At 40.8% G+C, this 21,739-nt stretch overlaps 1 protein-coding gene and 1 non-coding gene across 3 annotated transcripts in view; both read right to left on the bottom strand.

The window, feature by feature from the left end:
- Nucleotides 1-21,739, bottom strand: part of CLCN5 (chloride voltage-gated channel 5) — a 182,621-nt gene that overhangs the window by 10,502 nt on the left and 150,380 nt on the right. For both annotated transcript variants that reach the window (XM_061410112.1, XM_061410113.1), the window contains 8 exons: nt 19,645-19,796; nt 16,092-16,191; nt 11,770-11,957; nt 8,022-8,144; nt 6,957-7,163; nt 3,128-3,208; nt 2,349-2,891; nt 10-196 (listed from right to left, as the gene is read on the bottom strand). In XM_061410112.1, the coding sequence (XP_061266096.1) occupies nt 10-196; nt 2,349-2,891; nt 3,128-3,208; nt 6,957-7,163; nt 8,022-8,144; nt 11,770-11,957; nt 16,092-16,191; nt 19,645-19,796 (1,581 nt within the window). The remainder of the gene's footprint in view (nt 1-9; nt 197-2,348; nt 2,892-3,127; nt 3,209-6,956; nt 7,164-8,021; nt 8,145-11,769; nt 11,958-16,091; nt 16,192-19,644; nt 19,797-21,739) is intronic.
- On the bottom strand, nt 9,186-9,258 carry TRNAS-GGA (transfer RNA serine (anticodon GGA)). Its single transcript has one exon. It is a non-coding gene; the product is annotated as a tRNA-Ser (tRNA).

Here is a 21,739-nt window from a genome sequence, read left to right as displayed (position 1 = left end):
AATACTCACCCAAACAGGCTGCAGCCCCAACCATCGCATAAAGGCCAGGGGTGATGCAATCCGCTCCTTGACTGCACCAGCTATTGAAGATGGCCCAGTCATGGTGGTAATAAGCCAGCTGTTCCATCCCAACTCCCAAAAGCCGACCTGCTATAGCACCAACAGCCATGCTAGGGATAAAGAGACCAGAAGGAATCTGCAAAGAGAAAGCAACAGATGGTCAGTGAGAAGTGATGTAATTACATGGCATGTGATAAGGGCTAAAGGACTGACCCTCTGCAAAGCGAACAGGCCAACGACAATCTAAGTATGCACTATGCTAGCAAGTGGCTGCAAAGATCTGTGTAACACTACAGGGACTAGAGGTTCTCTGGGACGTGCAGGCAAGTACAACTGCAAAGATGCTTACCCTGATTCGGGGTCCATCAGGCAAGAGCCTGAACTCTCCAGACCAACACAGAACTGGAGGTAGAAATTAAGCCTTTCCCAAAGAAAAAGGAAAATAGATGGAGTTTCTCATATATGCAGACAGTTTACCCAATTTTGAATTCTTATCAATAGCGATTACCCTTTATTGACTATCTACAATGCTCTATGCTGGATGCTCTACAGACTGGATTTTCTGGGTTCTTTACAACCACCCCAAGAGGCGGGTGTTATTATCCTCAATTCACAAACGATCTAAAGTACAGAGAGGTTAAGAACTCAACCAAGGCCAAGATTTAGTAAATGTTGGTGATAGGGTTTAAATGCAATGCTTCTAATCACTCTCACGTATTGAATCTTGACCCACTGCCCACACAAAAAGGATGGCGTTTGAGGTTTCAGTTTATTTTAACAGTATAAAAGAAATAATAAATAAGTTTTTTAATGAGGTAGTGACTATGGTTGCATGACTATCCCAAAAAGGAATCCCCATCTGTCTCCTCTTTTTTTTTTTTTTGAACTCCTAGAATGTAATTGGGGCTTCTCTGGTGGCTCAGTCAGTAAAGAACCCACCTGCAATGCAGGAGACACAGGTTCAATCCCTGGGTCAGGAAGATCCCCTAGAGAAGGAAATGTCAACCCACTCTATTACTCTTGCCTAGGAAATTCCATAGACAGAGGAGCCTGGTGGGCTATAGTCTATGGGGTTGCAGGACATGACTTGGGGACTAAACCACCACCACCAGGATACAATAGTGCATTCTCAATTTTCTGTGCTAAGAGAGGGAAAATGATGACAGGGATAACCCAAACAGAAGATTATTTTAAAATAGCTTTGATTCTAGAATAAATTTGAATTGGGGTGGGTCTGATGGTCTGCAAATTCACTTTTAAATGAAAGAATAAAGCCATGAGGTGCAAAGTAACTCAAGAAGCACTGCAAATATGTTCAACATGTTGAGGATGGATATGAATTCAGAGATTACTGTATTCCCTAAACTGCATTGTTGGCCCTTATTTTCTGTTTTGAATCTATTTCTCTAGAGAATAGAGGAAATACATTGGTAGTTGAGTGCTAAAGAAAAGAAGGGCTTCCATGGTGGCTACAGATAAAGAATCTGCCTGAAATGGAGGAGACCCGGGTTCAATCCCCGGGTCAGGAATATCTCTGGGTCTGGAAGATCCCCTAGAGAAAGGAATGGCAACCCACTCCAGTACTGTTGCCTGGACACATAAAAACCAAGGAAGATAAAGAAAATACAAATTTTCCTTCTTGACTTCTTCTGACACATGGACATTATAACGGTACTGAAAATAAAAGATATTGGCCTGATGTCAGCTTTTGATAATCTAAATATTAATTTAGGGTCACCTATGAAGTTCTTGATAATTGGACACTGTTAACAACTGTAAAAAATACATTTAGCTATGTATTGGGTTGAACCATATGAAATTGCTATTTCAGTGGTTAAAATGGTTGGCAACTTCATTTGGTTCAACCAACTACTTTGCTTTATTGGCAAACTCCAAAGCCACTTTATAAGGACCAAAAATGTGTTGGTCAGATATTGTTTTGATACAAAATGCACTGGGATAAACACCTCACCATCCTTTTTGAGTGGCAAAATATGTTTTCCACAGAAAAGGAGAAAACATTTCTACTTTTAAAATCTCATCACCGAGGTTTGCATTTGGCCTAAAACTAGGCTTGGACAATTTTAGATAGCCATACAATTGTCTAAGAAGTTATGAGGATATTGAGGATATGTGCGGGTAAAAGGGGCCTTGGGGTGGGTTAGTGGATAATGCTGGGTGAAGCTGGACATACTCCATGAACTACGAGAATTTTATGGTATCTTGGCTTTGCCCTGAAAACCTACAGACACACAAATATCCAGGAAGGACCAAAAGAATCTCCTCACCTTCATGCCAAAGGTGAATATAGTGATGACAATTTTCAGTATGAGTGTCAAGGCCAGCTGCCACATTGCACTGTAGACTCCCACGCCAGCTGGTCTATCGGGCAGCTCACCCGCCTTGCTTGTGTTGAAACGGTTCTCATAATCACAGAGTTTGGAGGAGTCCAGGAGGCCACAGTCATTGAACAGCTCAGAGATGAGCTCACTTGTGCTCACTCGGGTATACTCATTGGGGAAAGCCAGGATGGCAGTGATGGCTGTCACGACAAGAACCTCTACGACAGGATACTTGCCCAACTGGGTAGTCTTCCGCTTCCGACACCAGGCAATGTTAGTGCGGATAAAAAGAGCTCCCCACAGACCACCAAATATGCCCAGCAGAATGAAGGGCACAAGTTCAAAGAGATGCCATGGGGTGTGAAACTCCACATAAAATAGAACCAGGCGGCTGTTTCCAAACGGATTGATGGAGCGTAGAGTGAATGCTGCCACTAAAGCAGCGAAAAATGAACGCCACAGTGTTTTGAGGGGAAAGTAGTAGCTGACCTATAGGAGAAAAAGCGAGAAAATCAACTCAAGTCAATATGCAGGAACTATTTGGGGTGAAAAACTGTGCTGTGGCAATTCGAGCTGAGGAAGAAAATGGCCTGGAAATCTCCAGTCCCGTGGCAAAGCACTGGAGTTGGGCAGAGCACTTCAGGACTGCAGTATACACAGACAATGGCCAGAATTCCTGGCACAAAATCACAAGCGTGGCTCTACAGACAGATAAAAGCAGTTACCTCTTCTAGGCTGAATAATACTCCACCAATAGGTGCCCCAAAGGCTACAGATACACCAGCAGCGGCAGCGGCTGACAAGACCTATGATTCAAAACTCAAAATTAGTGACAGAATAAGGCCACTTTCCTACCTTCAGTCACGTTTTAAAAGGAATATTGGTGGTTACCAAACGTAAACAAAACAAAAAAACTTTACCTGCTCTATACCCAGCTTATTTATGAAAAATGAAGTTCAACATATATTTACTTTGAGAGCAAACACTATCTGCTGAATCTTGAACACATGGTTCACATGCTGGAACACGTAGAGGGCCTTCCTTTGTAATTAATTTAGGCGTGTACTTGATTCCAAATTATGCTCCCATCCCCCATACTCCCAATTCCACAACTGATTTATGGTCTGTAAGACCTATTTACCACCTAAATGAAATATTTACATTATGTAAATATTTACATATGTAATTTACACAGCACTTTCTTTATAAAGAAAAGCTTTTAAAATGAGATTTTAAAGATAGCTCTAATCCCTGCTTATTTAACTTATCTGCAGAGTACATCATGAGAAACGCTGGACTGGAAGAAACACAAGCTGGAATCAAGATTGCAGGGAGAAATATCAATGACCTCAGATATGCAGATGACACCACCCTTATGGCAGAAAGTGAAGAGGAACTAAAAAGCCTCTTGATGAAAGTGAAAGTGGAGAGTGAAAATGTTGGCTTAAAGCTCAACATTCAGAAAACTAAGATCATGGCATCCGGTCCCATCACTTCATGGGAAATAGATGTGGAAACAGTGTCAGACTTTATTTTTCTGGCTCCAAAATCACTGCAGATGGTGACTGCAGCCATGAAATTAAAAGACGTTTACTCCTTGGAAGGAAAGTTATGACCAACCTAGATAGCATATTCAAAAACAGAGATATTACTTTGCCAACAAAGGTTCGTCTAGTCAAGGCTATGGTTTTTCCTGTGGTCATGTATGGATGTGAGAGTTGGACTGTGAAGAAGGCTGAGCGCCAAAGAATTGATGCTTTTGAACTGAGGTGTTGGAGAAGACTCTTGAGAGTCCCTTGGACTGCAAGGAGATCCAACCAGTCCATTCTGAAGGAGATCAGCCCTGGGATTTCTTTGGAAGGAATGATGCTAAAGCTGAAACTCCAGTACTTTGGCCACCTCATGCGAAGAGTTGACTCATTGGAAAAGACTCTGATGGTGGGAGGGATTGGGGGCAGGAGGAGAAGGGGACGACAGAGGATGAGATGGCTGGATGGCATCACTGACTCGATGGACGTGAGTCTGGGTGAACTTCAGGAGTTGGTGATGGACAGGGAGGCCTGGCGTGCTGTGATTCATGGGGTCGCAAAGAGTCGGACACGACTGAGTGACTGAACTGAACTGAATGATACAAACTTGAAATAACGATTGGCTCACAGCTAATCAGGAGCTGCAAATATTCAGATAAGAGGTATTTAGAGTTTCCTGTACTATGTGCCCTAATCCACACCTAGTGACCTATGGAACAGAAATAGGAGGGTGACTAGAAGCAAAGTTGGGGATAGATTTTGAAGGGAATAGTCCTAAGACCTAAGTGTGTCTAGGTGTGGCAAGGAAAAGGGTAAGGCGAGAAAGAAAGAGAAAGAAGCTGTCAGACAGAAATTAAAAGGGACAAGGAGGTGGGGAAAGAGAGCAAGTGATATTTCAAGAGTACCATCTTTGTATGTAGTAGCCTTAGACATATGAATGTAAAAGGTGCATGATAAACACACCAACACACCAGAATTAATAGACCAAGAAAGTCAGTTTGTTGGATTCTGGTTGCTGTGGAGTGATATATGATGTGTGGTATCAAGGAGCTATTTTTAAAAGGAAGTAAAATAAAACTGTCAGTTTTTTAAAGAAAAAAAATGGTTCTTGGCAAATAGGTAGGTTTTTCTGGAAGTGCAAGATGGCTCAGGAAAACGAAGGGTGTGGGGGAAAGTGATCTCTGGTGCTAGCTGGGGAGGACTCTGAAATTCAAGACTAGAATGGCTTTCATCTAAGAAGGATGAGGACATTTAACACAGAACTTCAGAAAGGGGATTTCAGTGACTTTGTTTAGGATGAATTACGAGGGAGAAGGAAGAGTTGAACTGGCCAGTAAGTTGTAGAGTGGAGTCTACCTGTGCCCTGCTTTCTCGAATCTCTATTTTACGCTCAACCATCTGGCCACTATGACAAGGCCCGAGGACATAAAAGGGTTACTGCTGATGGTGAGAACACCAGGAAAAAATAACTGCAAACTCTATATAAGCAATAAGAAGTGAATGACATATTCAACTATTCATGAGTTTAGTTAGAAATATATGATATCTGTACAGAAAAACAGCCAAATCAAACTCTTCTTTCATTTTATAAGAACTGTTTGAACAAAAATGCCAATTTTATATTAAATAAAATGAAAGTAATCACCAATCTACAGTTTCAAAGTCACCTCTACTTATGCAAAACCAGCAACAATCAACACTTTACTCTTGCCAGTTAAAATGTTTTTTTTTCATCTCTTTAGCTTCTGTTGTACATTACTCCTATCGAACAACTTCACCAGTATAAGACTGCCTTTATGTATTTGACAGATAGCTAAACAACCTACTCGGATTTCCCTCTCTCTCCTGCTAGCCTACCTCTCCTGCCAGGAACTTTTCCCCTTGAACCATCAAAATGTATTCCACATTTTAAATTTCAACATCTTTGAGTTTTTTTTTTTTTTTTTTTCCGAGTCTTATGGGGAATTTTGTTTTCTTTTGCTTTCAGAATAAATCACGAGGTTCTAATTTTGTGAAAAATCCTCTTCAATGAAATAACCTTGGTCTTGACCCATTCCATATGTGATTTCTTTGTAATTCAAGAGGAAAAAAAAGCAAGAACCATTATTTTCTCAAATTCTTAATTATAGCAGGAAAAAAATAACTAATGACTTGGAACTTCTTAAAAAATGGTCTTCCTCCTCAAAATGACATACATTAATAACTGTATAAACATGAGAACAACTATAGAGATACTGCAGTGGGACTCATTTGCAGGGCTGAGGTGGAAGGCAGGGAGAGAGAAATCGAATACAGAGAAACAAATACAGTATGCTGTTAGGTAGAAATAAAAGATAAAAAAGCTGGCATCTGAAACACATGCTGAACTTATATTCTTTCACAGGAATAAACTTCTTTAAAAAGTCTTCCATTATTTCTGCAACTTCTTTGGAACAGAAATCACACATTCTTGTATAGAATTATATATTATAAAAAGTTAAAGTCTTTACTTCTTCCTCACCAGCATCTACCTCACTTTCCCCCTCACCAGAAGTAGACATTTTTTTTAACAGTTTGGGGTGAAACCACTTCTCAGCCATTTTTTTCAAGGAGCATATATACACACTTTACAAAAACATTAACTGACTTTTACTATACACATTATTCTGAGATTGGCTTTTCAAAGTTTAATGGTACTTTATAGCCATCATTCCATGTTAGTAAACATAGCATTATCTCATTAAGAGTTGCATAGGATTCTAGAGTATGGACAGAATATTGTTTATTCAGTCAGTCCCCCACTGATGGTCACTTGGATTGCTTCAGTTTTTCACTATGTTGACAGATGCTGCACTGACTATTCCCACAAACCTTTGTGCACACACGGTAGAATGTCTGCAAGATAAATTTCTAGAAATGGAACTTTTGGGTCAAAGAGTATTTGCATTAACCAGTAGAATCCCCCAATTGTCATCCCTAAGATTGTACCATTTGTGCTCTCACCAAAAAAAAAATAAAAAAGACTGGTAAAGTCATTTGTTATTACCTCTCTGCGCTTGGCTTCATTCTTCCTGTATTTGTTGAAGCAGTGGCATAGGATGTTCCCACAGCAGCAAGCCACGTGCACTAGGGGGCCCTCTTTGCCCAAGCTCAGGCCAGATGACACTGCCAGTACCAGTGTGATGGTTTTGATCATCAGGGTCCACTTACCCAAATAGCCCCTAATAATGAAACCACTCAAGATAGTTTTTATCTGCAGGTTAAACACAGATTGAACACGGACTAAGTAAGGAAACAAGGCTAAGAAGCAATAAACCTGGTCCTCATTATAGAAACTACACCTTTTAAACAAGTGATACATAAAAGCTTGAAACTGTGATTCAAGTTTGGGAGGGGACCCAGGAGACCAAGAAAATGAGAAATGTTCTTAAAACTTTTATGCTCCCTTTTCTTTTGTGGGGGGGGGGGCGCATGTGATAGCTGGGCAAGGGAGTACTGTTAAGTATGAGAGTGCATGTGTGTGGAGAAGGGGCAGCTGAGAGGGGAGGGTGTTTTTCTTACTTTCCCTTACTAGTATAGCCTTGACTCTCTGCCAAAAAATCTGTAGCTATCACTTGATCAGGAAACAGAGAGAGGCAAGGCCATCCAGGTAACCTAAAATCTCAGTGGTTTCAGTTACTATCAAGTAATCTAAACCAAAAGTCGTTAGAAATAGGGTTTTAATCACCCTCCTTCTAGCCCAAATCATGTTGTAAAAAATGTAGCAAAATAATTTCATTTCTTCTGCTCTAAAAAAGTTGACAGTACCACTATTTTTTCAGACCAGAATCCTGTGGTCTACCCTAAAAGCTTCTTGGTTAGGAGTCGGGGAATTCTTCAGGGGGCTGGTTCACCAGAAACCCGTAGGAGGCTAGGAATCAACTCCCTTTAAATGTTTATGTGGCCCAGTCTGGGAGGAAACTTAAGGGAAGATCTAGAAAGGCCCTAGACTGCCTCAGGATCTGATCTCATTTAATATTCAACTACAGTATATGCTGGAATACATATTAAATGGTTTTAACTAAAAAGGATTAATTATTGTTACCACTTATAAACCATTTTAGAGACTCACCTCAGGGATTCCAGAGCCACAGGCATAAGGTGCAAACACCTTGACAAGAGATACAGCAAGGAAGGCAAATAGGAGAGCCCAGAGGACGTACATGAAATAATTGACTATGTAGGCAAAGGCTCCCTGGAACAGGGGGAAAAGAAAGAAGCTGGTTTTAGCCTAGACAACCTCAAGGAGGCATGCAGCTCTTAAGTAATGGGTTTTCAGGAGAGGAGGTCAGAAAATAAACAAACAATATTAAATTGCTCAAAATGTTTCTTCCAGACTGTCAGCAAAGCAACTACTAAAACACTGTCAGCTCATTTGCTACAGAAAATGAGAGGCTTTGCTCCACCCAAAGGAAAGTGAGGATGGCTTCTAAGGATGGACAAGAATGAAAACACAAATTCACTTTCTATATGAGTGTTTTGATAGATTTTATAGTCAAATATATATATATATATATATATATATACACACACATACATACACACATACTATGTCAATTTCATTAAAAGTCTTAGCAGTCTTTTTATTGAAATGGCTGAACCTTGGCTACACATTTCAAGTGAAGACTGGCTCTAGAATTCCATTAAATTCACCTTTGGCTACTACCTACCTTGGTGTCAAATTCTCATAGGCGGTTATAAAATTCTTGGGTGTTTTTCTTAAAATAAGCAATGATATTCTGTAGAGATGACCACATCTTTGAGAGAATTTTTCCACTGTAGTAGCAAAGGTGTAGTCATTGAATAGCAACAAGAATATGCAGTAAAACGTTTTGGGCTGTGACCATCAGATAAAACAATGAGATATCAGATAGCCCAAAGAATAAAACAGAGATGACTATTTTAAAAAATGGAAATAATATACTTATTCTTATATAAGAATATATATATTATTATATACTATAATGAAGTCTGCCAGAAAAGAAATCTAATTTTGACCATTAGTAAGGATTCACCACCATTTGCCTTGCAAAATAGCTATGCCTTAAAAAAAAACACATACAATATTTTGAACATTGGCGTAAGATGCTTGGTGATAGAAATATTAGAAGTTGAAACTCACTCAAATTATATGGATCACAAAACTCAGTGGACTTTTGGCATCTTAAAACCTCCCTCCATGGGATTCTCCAGGCAAGGGTACTGGAGTGGGTTGCCATTTCCTTCTCCAGGGGATCTTCCTGATCCAGGGATCGAACCCGGGTCTCCTGCATTCCAGGCAGATGCTTTAACCTCTGAGCCACCAGGGAAGCCCCTTAAAACCTAAAACACCATCAAAAAATTCACTGACCTAGACGAGGAAAACCAAAACACTCAGGTTTTTTTTTTCCTGAGTTATAATTTTGACATAGGCTTCCCATTATTTTAGTCCCTGAGAGGAACAAATGATTGCTCTCTCTTGGCCTTTAGAATGTAGCTAGGGAGGAAGAATACGAGGAGGAAACAAAGAGGAAAGGGGAAGAAAGAAGAAAGTGGCTGAAACTGACTAGAGGCAGAGATCAGGAGGCCAAGTTCCTGGCAGCAGAACTCTTTAAAAGCTAGAACTAACTCTCCCCAGGTAAGGATTTCACTCATTAAAAGGACAGCCAGAGAAAGTTATCACTTGAGCAAATCTCCAATTTGAAAGTTACGGTTGGAACACTTAAACACACATACACATAGCTCAAAGGATTAGCTTTGGGAAGCCTTGTGGTGATGGAATCACACTTCTACATTTTGATTGTGGTGGTGGCTACACAAATCTATATATGTGCTAAAATTACAGTGAACTGTGTGCCTGCACATACACACTCACTCTCTGTCTCCTTCCCCCTCTTTCTCTTCTATGCTCATAAAATGGGTGAATATAAGGTCTGTAGGTTGCAACAATGTCACATTATTTGTTTTGCTAGTGTACTATAAACACTTTGGCCACCTGATGTGAAGAGCCAACTCATTGGAAAAGACCCTGACGGTGGGAAAGATTGAAGGCGGGAGGAGAACGGGATGACAGAGGATGAGATGGTAGGATGGCATCACCAACTCGATGGACATGAGTTTGAGCAAACTCTGGGAAATGGTGAAAGACAGGGAAGCCTGGAGTGCTGCAGTCCATGGGGTCACAAAGAGTCGGACATGACTGAGGGACTGAACAACAACAAATACTTAAATGTTAGGGGCTTCCCAGGTGGTGCTAGCAGTTAAGAACCTGCCTGCCAATGCAGGAGACATAAGAGACGCCGATTTGATCCCTGTGTTGGGAAGATCCCCTGGAGGAGACCATGGCAATCCACTCCAATATTCTTGCCTGGAGAATTCCATGGTCAGGAGAACCTAGCAGACTACAGTCCATAGGGTTGCAAAGAGTCAGTCACAACTGAAGCGACTTAGCACATATGCACACATACTTATGTCATGACTGGGGGAGGCTGGGTGAAGGCTATGGGGACCTTCCTGTACCTTGGTTTGTAACTTCCTGGGAATCTATAACTACTTCAAAAATAAAAGAGTTTTAAAAAAGCAAGGGAATCACACACACACACACACACACACACACTCATGCTAAATTCCAGGGCTTCTCAAACTTTTCTCCATCCAAGAGGATGGGGGTGGGGTACCCAGACAGGAGCAGAGCTGAAATAGAGATTCTGTTTTATCTTAAACATGGAAATCCTTCATTCCTTTACAACAATTGTTTACATTTAATTTTGGGGAAAAAAATTTCTTCCAAATACTTGGGAAACACTGATACTCTGGGAAGGCACACAGCACATATGCTGAGGTTTCACATACCCTCTGGTATGCTGACCTTAACCCGGTTTGAGAAGCACAAACATAAACGTCTCACACGTATAGTATGCAGTTAATCCTCTAATTGACCTCTTTCACAAGCCAATATGCATAGTCAGATATGTACATAAATACTCTTATTTCTGACATTATTTTCTTATTATTTTGCCTTGACTGAGTCTGCGGCTGGCGGGGGGGGGGGGGGGCCTTCAAATTGTTTGCGGACCAAAGTAGGTATGAAAATAAATGTTAGATGTACAAACAACTATTCCAGTCTTGTCCTTCTCACTTTCCTAACACAGTAGATGAGGAGTGAGCTGGGATGGTACCTGTTTTAGAAGTACCTGTGCAGAAGCCAGAGTGGAATTGGGAGTTGAGAGTTATTTCATGTGCTTTTGTGTTCAGTAGGAGAGATCTAACACACAAATCAAGTGGTAAGAGCAAGGTAAGGAACTGAAACACAAAGTTACTGTTATATCCAAAACAATTTGCTAGAAGACAAGGACAAATTCAATTTTCATTTCAAAAGGGGGCCATGAACAATTTTATTCCTGGGTTTCTGCTATTTTGCTAAAGAATATATTTTTTTAATGTTCTAATACAATGCTCAGAGAAAATTTGCTTAAACACATTTTTAACCCATTCCATCTTTTGTTAGAAATTATAGCTTATCCGTTGGCTGACTATGGCATTTCTACGGAAATTACTAGAGAAAGAGTCAGTCACACCATGTACTAACAACTAAGAAGAAACATGGTTTGTTAAAAACAAGCAAAAAAAATTATTTTGTTGTATAAGCATCAAACTCCACATGTCAGAAGATATAGAAACAGGGCTGCACTTAAACCACAGAGAAAGGCAGCTGGCACTGGTTCCCCTTTTCCTGAAAAGGAAAGTAAAGGAAGATTCCACAATTGCCACGAGGACAGTATAAGAAATGAAGTAAATGTAAGAAAAATTAAGTCAGCAGTTCAGAAATCTTCATGTGTTACCTCATTCGTGCTGATGATAAGCTGGGACCAGCTATTCCACTCTGGGCATTTGTCTCTATTTTCAAAGGTGACATGGTTGGAGTTCCAGCAACAGTGTTCATGGTTAAACCAGATTCCTAATGTACATATACCTTCTTTTAAATCTGTCATCCAGTGAGCAGAGATGTCTATCAAGCCAGCTAGGGAACCTGATTTGAGGGAAGGGAAGGAAAGGTTACGGTTGTAAGAGAAAATAAGGGAAAAGGAATCACAATAATGGACAAGTATATACATTTTTATTCTGTTTGCAACCTCCTTCTGCAACCTCCTTTGCAACCTGATTGTCTGCTTGCTTCTTACCTATTATTTCTGATACATTTTACCTGTTTCAAATGCCTCTTCAAGAGGGGAAAAAAGCATTGTCTACACTAAACACTGTGTCTTGCAGAATTTCTATATGGGAAACTTAGAAGAGAGCAAAGTGGTTGGGTTGGGGGTAAGGAGTGAGTGGATTTGACTTTTAGCTGCCTCACCTGGCAAAGACTCTGCTTTGACTGCGAGTTGATGAAGGTTGATCCATAAAGAAAGTCAAGTTTATTAAAGATTGTTTTATTCTCACTTTATACATAAGACTGAGAAAATCTGAACTGCCCATGTTGAAGAATATTATATGACATGTATTTGAGATGGCTTGATGGGGGCAGTTGATGAAGACCATGAGGAGAAGCGCTCAGTCTTGATACTGATTTGTCACCAGGAACGAGGGGATTTGAGCAATGGCAGGAAAGCATTCTAGGCTAAGGGAATGGAATTTATAAAAGCAAATTGTGATGTACATGGGAGATGAGATGAAGCTATAGGCAGGCTGAAGCCTCCTGAGCCTAGGGCATGAACTGGTTTTCTTAGTGAGAAGGAGCAAAAAATATTTTATACAGACCATTCCTCAAAGAAAATTATGAGAATGATTATGAGGATTATGAGGATTCATGTACTATGGCTAATAGACTGATAGGGTTAAGATAGTTATAATACTTTCAATTCTGGCCTTCTCATCATTTCTGTTATCCAGATGAAGAAACACTGGAATAAAGAAATTAAATGGTCTAGAATCGTGCTTTAGGGAAATAGCAAAGACATCATAAAATTCACAGCCCCTGAATTCCCAGACTGTTCCTGCATTCAGACACACTGCTTCTATTGTTGCTCTCCAATGCTTAAAAACAAAATACCCTGTGTGTATGAGGGGAAGAAAAATATTCACTGACCACCTAGTGACAAGACATACATTAAAAAGTGGAGGATATTATGCCTATGTTCCAACAGGCCGGAGGCCATACCGTGTGTATGTTTTGGTAGGTGCTAAGAGTGTTAATACAAGTTATTTACACACTTGAACAACCTAGTCAAATCTGACAAACTGTTTGAACCTACTCTCGGCCACTCCAGCCCCCATCGTCTCTTCCTTCTAAATTCTATTGCACTTATTGCCTGAATTCAGAAAACTAAGCGATGTTAAAGAGTTTGGCTAATTCTCTGGTTGTTTCATGTGTGTACGTCTTATTCTACCTAACCCTGGTACTCTGCATTCTATCTTCCCTTGTATGTCTCCCTCTTCTTTTCCCAGTTGGCTCTTTCTTCCCTGGTTACAAATTTTAGCGGGTTTCCCCTACCCTAGAGAATGCAGTGCTTCCACCTGTCCATGCTATCATTTCATGCTTCTGTCCCTTCTCTCCTTCCAGTGACTACCCAGTAGCTCCAAAACTTCTACAGTGGTTACCTCCCCTTGAAATCTGGCTCCTGGGACTCCCTGGTTGTCCAATGGTTAGGACTTGGTGCTTTCACTGCCAGGGCCCAGGTTCAATCCCTGGTCCAGGAGCTAAGATCAGGCAGGCCACTAGGTGCAGCCAAAAGAAAAAAAAAAAAAACTGGCTACTAATATTTATCTAAGATTTTTTTCAAGGTCATTTGTATCTATATAATCCTTTATCAGCCCCCTTCCTTCTCTTCAGCCTCTGTGTAATATTTTACATTACAGCCCACTCAGTCTATTATGAGCCAGCTCTAAACTGTCCAGACCATATTCTCTCTTCTGTACGAGCCAGAGAATGGGCAGCACTAACACCCTAGACCATGGGTTGGAAAACTATGGCCTGAGGGTTAAATCCACCTCTGTGTTCTTAAATAAAGCTTTTCTTGGTCACAGTCCAGTTTGTTTGTGTACCTACTATCTACAGCCACATTTGTGCTATAGAGATCATTTGGCCCACAAATCCTAAAATATTTAGTCTGGCTCTTTATAGAAAAAGCTTGCTGACCCCTGGCCCAGAAATAATCTTTGAAAACTCTGTTATGAATGAACAGTTTCTGATTTGCTATGATTTTTTTTTTTTTTTTTTAGCAAATGGACCTGCAGAGATTTAACTAACGTAGAAAACACAGGATAGTCACCAGATTTGGCTGTAACACACGAGCTATTACCAAAGTGCACAGAATTAAATCAAATAACAAACCAGATTTACTATGTGGTAGCCTGATGCCTCAAAAGTATCTGGGGGTAAACAAGCCTACTGGATCTTAGTTTCCTATTCCATGACAAAGAAACAAGGGGTGGGATGGTAGAGAGTTAGTATCTTTGCATTGGAGAGGCAAGCGCAATGCCACAGCGTTCAAGAAAAATGGGGGCGTTTTATGTAAACAATGTGGCACACGGTGAACATCCCCTGCATATCCCCCCCAAGGAGCCCACTGACAGGAGATGGGGCTGCAGGGTGCTATGACAGAATGGCAGCAGCTCCCACTAGCTGCTGTGATCACTTTATACTCCACGGCTCATGAATTATCTCTAAGTAACAGCAGCTTGTGAACAACTGGGTGCTGTGCTGAGTGCTATATATATTGTACTTCATTCAATTCTCACAACAAACTTGCAAAATAGGTACTCTTATTATCCCTATTTTACAAGTCAGTAAACTAAAGCTTTCAAGGGTTAAGAAACCTGCCTAAAGTCAAAAAACTAGCAATTGGTGGGGCTGGGATTCAAATCCAAGAAGCCACAAACTAGAGCTATGCTGTTAACTACCATTCCATCCCAACTACCTCCTGATTTCCCACCTAACTTCTATTTCAGCTCATTATTCCTAGTCTTCCTAGACCCATTTTTTTTAATGCCATGGGAATATAAATCTCAGCATTTCTGCCTGATATTCTTGGTTTTCTGCTGCCACCACAGGAAGGGAAGCCTGCTTAGGGACCTGTTTTGAAGCTGTATTGCAAAGCAAGTATACTATTCCTGCTGCTGTTGCTGCTAAGTCGCTTCAGTTGTGTCCGACTCTGTACGACCCCATAGATGGCAGTCCACCAGGCTCCCCCGTCCCTGGGATTCTCCAGGCAAGAACACTGGGGTGGGTTGCCATTTCCTTCTCTAATACTATTCCTAGATAGACCATATAGTTGGAGTGGCTTAGGAGCTTGATGGAGAAGACAGGAAAAGGTAGTACCACCCCAGTCCTCAACCACCATGAAAGAATAAGAGTGTAGGCCCCTTAAGGGTATGAGTCATGTCCTACATATTTTACCCCTAAATGAAGAGAGAAGATGTTTAAGAAGTAACTACAAAAATCTTTCAAGAAGTCCTCTTCTACATCTTCTTTCCTAAATCCAACGTGAAGAAAGCCTGACTCTTTTGCAACCCCATGGACTATCGCCCACCAGGCTCCTCTGTCCATAGGATTCTCCAGACAAGAATACTAGAGTGGGTAGCCATGCCCTCCGCCAGGGGATCTTCCTGACCCAGGGATCGAACCCAGGTCTCTTGCATTGGAGGCAGATTCTTTACCCATGTGGTATATGTTAAAAAAAACAACTGGGAATTCCCTGGTGGTCCGGTGGTTAGGACTTGATGCTTTCACTGCCAGGGCATGGGTTCAATCCCTGGTCAGAGATCAAGATCCTGCCAGTCACAGAGTTGCTCCCACTTCTCCTCCTCAAAAAATGAAAAAAAATAAAAAATAAAAACCAAAAACCCCATCTCCAACAGAAAGGTTCTTCCTCAAGATAAGCTCCAAAAGTCAGGGCTAACAGCACCTTAAGATGGATACAATATTTTATAGTATACAAATGCACTTAAATGCATTTCCTTATTTAATCTCATTTATTTAATGACGGAGATGAGGTATCAATACCTCTTTACAGTTGAGGTCATCAAGCTTCCAAAAGGTCCATGAGTGACTTCTTTCATGTAGGAAAACAATAAAGCACAGCATTCAATTCAGTTCATGACTTGGGGAACGGGCACACCACAATTTTAGGAAATCTGTTTAGAAAGTTAACATGGTTTACCATACCTGATAAAAGCCCAATAAGGAGCATCAACAACCAGCCAGAAAAAGCATCGCTCACACTGTGAATTAAGGCCCATGTTGATTCTTTGCTTTTGTTGGTAATCTAGGGAGAAATGAGAAAACATTGATAGATTTTACACACACCCTTGCTTTTTCACATCAAAATGTGCAATAAAGAAACACAAAGACAAACCTATTGATTAGGAGACCAATTTAGAGTTACTTCTCAAATCTTTGGCTCAACCAAAGTCACCAAGAACTCTGAAGTTTACTGAACCTTGTTTTACAAAACCCCACCTTCAATCACCAGTACTGCAATGCCTGCAAGCACCTTATTCAAGGCTTCCCTATTTAGTAGCTATTTGCTTTCATTTTTAATAAGGCCTTTGTCTTTTATTTATTATTTCTGGCTACACTGGGTCTCCGTTGTTGCACATGGACTTTCTTTAGTTGTGGTGAGCAGGGGCTACTCTTTGTTGCAGTGTGCAAGCTTCTCACTGTGGTAGCTTCTCTCTTGTTGCAGAGTAGAGACTCTAGGCATGCAGGCTCCATAGTTACGGCACGTGTGCTGAGTTGCCCCATGACATGTGGGATCTTCTTGGAGCAGCGATCGAACCCATGTCCCCTGCATTGGCTGGAGGATTCTTAGCCACTGGACCACCAGAGAAGCCTTCTAGAGATTGTTTTGTTGTTGTTGGCTGTGCTAGGTCTCCGCTGCTGCTCAGGTTTTTGTCTAGTTGCGGAGAGCAGGGACTACTCTCCAGTTGTGCTGAATGGGCTTCTCACTGTGGTGGCTTCTCTTGTTCTGGATTATGGGCTCTGTGGTGCTTGGGCTTCAATAGTTGCAGCATGTGGGCTCGGTAGTTGCAGTTCCCAGGCTCTAGAGCACAGGCTCAATAGTTGTAGCACACAGACTTACGGGCTTAGTTTAGTTGCTCCTTGGCTTGTGGCTTCTTCCTGGATCAGAGACTAAACACCTGTCTCCTGCACTGGCAGGCAGATTCTTTACCACTAAGCCACCAGGGAAGCCCCTTAGCTGCTAATTTCTTATAACATCAACCTGTTTTGCTTACTGCCATGGTCTCCTTCTGGCCTGGACATCAGATGGTCCAAAAATGGTCTCCTGACTCATAGAAAATAGTCTGATTGTTTTTCAAAGAATAAATAAATATGGGCTTATTTGAGTGGTGAAAATACAATCTAAAGTTTACTACATGAGGCTGTAATTCAGGTCAGGCAAATTCTAAGACTATACCACAAACCCCTAACTGTACAGTGATTATAGTTCCTAAATGATATTAGGGATGATCTCTTTCATTTTCAAAAACCTGCTGGGAATATCTGCAGCTATCAAGAGGTACACAAATTTTTACCTTTTTAGGCCCCAGCCTTGTCAATTTAGCTCTTCAGTGCTCACATTTCAAAACCTAGCATTCTGACAACTTTGGCATTAGTACTTCCCCTTTCTCCGCCTCTATTTCTTATCTTTGAAACGGAAAGTGAGCTACCCCATCTTGATCTGCAGCTACATCACAAGTAATAAATTATTGTGTGCATGTGCTGTGCTGTGCTTAGTTGCTCAGTCGTGTTTGACTCTTTGCAACCCCATGGACTGCAGCCCGCCAGGCATCTCTGTCCGTGGGGTTCTCCAAGCAAGAACACTGGAGGGGGTTGCCATTTCTTCCTCCTGGGGATCTTCCCAACCCAGGGATAGAACTTGTGCCTCCTGCATCTCCTGCATTAGCAGGCAGATGTTAAAAGCACTTTAAATTTTCATTTAGACTTATGACTTTAAGTTTCCAATTGAAATGCTGAAAGTAGATGAGGTGACACTTTTCCTGACAGTGGTTCCATTCAGATGATGAACAGCTAATGCTTAAAAGAGGTCTCCTTTGAAGATTCGATAAACACATTTCAATTGATTCTGAATTATTATTATTTGATATAATGTGTCTCAGATGCAACCATATTGATATAATGGAAAATGTGCTCTTGTCATATGACAGGTGGCTTTCACAATCTGAGTAACATGCTGAATAAGCAAATGATGACAAACTAAACTCTGAATTATATACAGAAAAAAATTCTAAGGCTATAAAACTATATTTTAAAGTCTGCCTGACAAATTAATATAATAGAAAGAATATATGGATATGTTCCCAAATAGCATGAATCTTATAAAAAAAGAAAATGTTTTATAGAGATCACCTTTTTGAGTTAGAAGAAAACTCGGTGGGATTATCACAAATCTAAGGATTACAAAGAAATTTCTCAAAACCTGTACCTGGGACAATCCTGGGCTCAGGTGGTCATGAGAAAAGCAGTTAGGAGCCAGGAAAGGAATGAAAAGTGACCTGAACCTGACGGCTCAGGAGATTCACTCAGGTCTGAGAGGAGGAAACCAGGAACTCAGGAGAAAATGGAGTCAACTTAAAAAGCAATTTTTAAATTTGGACTCAAAGCAGAAATAGTAAGAAAGAAAAAAAAAATAATCATACCTACTGTTGGTTGAAGACATGTTCCCCATTGAATCAGGATGATGGAGGCTGAGGCCCCCTACCTTTTGAATAAGCTCTGCACATGCTCCTGACTCAGACTAGAAATTGTGATTCCCTGATTTAAATGATATTCAGCAGTAAGTTGGAGAAGGCAATGGTACCCCACTCCAGTACTCTTGCCTGGAAAATCCAATGGATGGAGGAGCCTGGTAGGCTGCAGTCCATGGGGTCACTAAGAGTCAGACACGACTGAGTGACTTCACTTTCACTTTTCACTTTCATGCATTGGAGAAGGAAATGGCAACCCACTCCAGTGTTCTTGCCTGGAGAATCCCAGGGACGGGGGCACCTGGTGGGCTGCCGTCTATGGGGTTGCACAGAGTCGGACACGACTGAAGTGACTTAGCAGTAGCAGCAGTAAGTTAAAGGCAAACGACCTTGGTGGGATACTCTGAGAAGTTTTCACATTACTTTGAAAAGACAAAAGTAGGGAGGTTCTCTTGTCATATTCAAAACAAAACTGAGAAATAGCTCTAAGTACTTCTATTAACTATCGTACTAAATTAATGTCATTGATTTGAATTTGATTGGTCTTGCAGTTTTTAGTTGAATGCATAAATGTGCTTTGGTTTTATACTTGTAAAAGAGCTATAATCACAGGTTTATCCTGTAAGCTTCAGTAAACACTCTTTTCCTTTAAAAAGATTCCACTTACTATTCTTAGTTGTAAAAATTCTGCTTCAAGGGAAAACCATAAAGAAAGACGAGATGGGGAAGAAAGATTTTTGAAATTTATTTTGGTCCCTCCCACCAACTGTTTTCACCCTTCTACATAGGCATTTATACCCAATGATCCTTTTCAACCACTCACTATAGGAAGATAAATCATCATTAAATATAAATTATTTCAAGATGCCTTAAAAATAAAACCCTACATGGCCAACAGAAAATAAATTCAGCCACACCCAGGGTAGAGGGTTATATATGTAAAGAATATGTATTTTCAGCTTCTTCTGATGTTTCCTAACACTCAGCTCACAAAGCATCTTTTGTCTTACCTCTCGGTGCCTATCCCGGTCTCGAGACTTCTCTCTCACCCAATCAATTGTATTGAAATCATCATAGGTCCCCACACCAGGGATTGGCTCCTCCAAGAAGTCCATCATCCTATTTGAAGAACCTATTCCTCCACCATTGTATGACCTACTCTCTGGATTGAACAGAAAGAAGACATTAGTAATACAGACACTCTGGACATTTTTAATACCTCTTTTTTGAGCACCAGGAGGTGAGCCCTTAAACTATCAGATGACTACAGTTAGGGTATGTTGATAAAGCAGAATGATCACCTGGCAGGAACATCCTTCACATTCAGAGGTTTCTGTGGTTTAGGCACAAAACGATGAGCATCTCGAGGCAGTGTGAATGGAAAGGGACAGATGAGAATGACAGTAAAAAGGGAGAACTGACAGGAGTTGAAATACAGGGTAAAAGGGTGTATGAAAGAAAAGACACGAGCTTGGAGTAGTTCAGATATTTCAGTTTATGTTTGGGGAGGAAGACAAAAGGGTCAAAGGTTTTTGCAGACAAATTACATCAGAAGCTATTTTATTAATACATTTACAAGGCAGTAATTCAATCCTCAGAGGTGGCTTTTGCCTGAGTAGGGACTCCAAAGAAAGCATGTGGGTCTCTTCCAGAGTTCAGCTGGCTGGAATGTACATATTTCCCTTCCATGGATATAAGACTTTGATCCTTGATGTCATGGGCCTGTGGAAACTTTTACTGAGTATGCCAGGACAGTCTAAGATTTCCAAGTAGAGATTTAAAGAAAAGTGCATGGCTCAGAAATGACAGGTCCCTCCCGATCCTTCAACTGAAAGAAACATATCCATTTGGCCAACAATCACATTTACCTGCTTCATTTTTAGCACTTCTACTATAATAACTTAAGCAAATGCTTTATCTTCCTTTCTAGACTAGAAGCTCTTTGAGGGTAGCCCTATCTCTGATTTCACCATTGTCTTCTCCAGTGTCCAGCACACAGCCACAACCCAGTAAATATCAGGTGAGCCCAAGTTTGTTGATGAACCCTTGGGATGAGGGAGAAGTATTTAAACTCAGAAGTAGTGCTTACACAAGGTTACTTAGTATGACTTAACAAACTTATTTACAACATTTCCACAATCCTCTGGTAGAACAAAACTTCACTATTAAACACAAAATGTAAAACTGTATTCAGGAATGCATGCAAATGCACACTGAGGAAAAATGCAGAGTAATGCCATCAATGAACTCAACTAGCCACAGCTCACATTTGCAACACCAACCTTGGCAGGGACAAAGCTATATCCAGACTGTTTGATGATAAGTTCCTCTGCAGAGAAGGCTAAAGTGGGCCCAAGCTGACCTTGTCTCCCTGCAGTTACATCCTCACCTTCACTCTCAACTCCTAACAGACAATTTGAGCACTCTAAAAGGACAAGTTTGAATTAACACCCAAGTTGCACCTGGTTTACAAATTCTATGTCTTCCAAATACCTAGTTCAGCATACCTTTCACAAACAAGGCACAGCTGAAAGGAAACGCTCTGCAGAATCCAAATCACAGTAAGAGTGGGGGTGAGGTGGGGTGGAGTGGAGGAGGTGAACAAGTTAATCTTAAAACCCCTAACCAAAGTCCTTTCCGTATCTTCAAGCATACCTGACCATGAAATGGTTGGCTGCTGAATCACCAGCTCAGCATTTCCTATCATGTCAGTGGCATACTGATAAAGATGAATGCTGGTGTGTTGTCTGAGAGATTGGAGGGAAACAGCCAGCTGGGAAAGGAGGGCAGAAAGAGGCTAAAGTATGTGGGGCAGCAGGGAACCAAGCTCTTTCAATTCTCAAGACAAATGCTGACATGAACACAGGACACCAACCAACCAGAAACTGACTTTTTCAAGCAGGTTAATGCTTCAATTGAATTTACTCTGGTTTAAGTGTGCTCCTTTCAGGAGAAATTTTCAAAGGATTTTGTGAAACTGATTTTTAAAAAGCTTCTACTAGATATCTAATGTTACACTAGGCATCAAATGAGGCCCCCAGTTCAAAGGATATTAAGAAAAAATGAAGATCTGCAACAGCTTCCTAACAGGAAAGAAAAAATCCT

This window comes from Bos javanicus, chromosome X (assembly GCF_032452875.1).
Source record: "Bos javanicus breed banteng chromosome X, ARS-OSU_banteng_1.0, whole genome shotgun sequence".
In the NCBI taxonomy this organism is placed as follows: Eukaryota; Metazoa; Chordata; class Mammalia; order Artiodactyla; family Bovidae; genus Bos; species Bos javanicus.
Note: the sequence above shows the minus strand (reverse complement) of the source record. Positions and strands in the feature narration are given on the sequence as shown.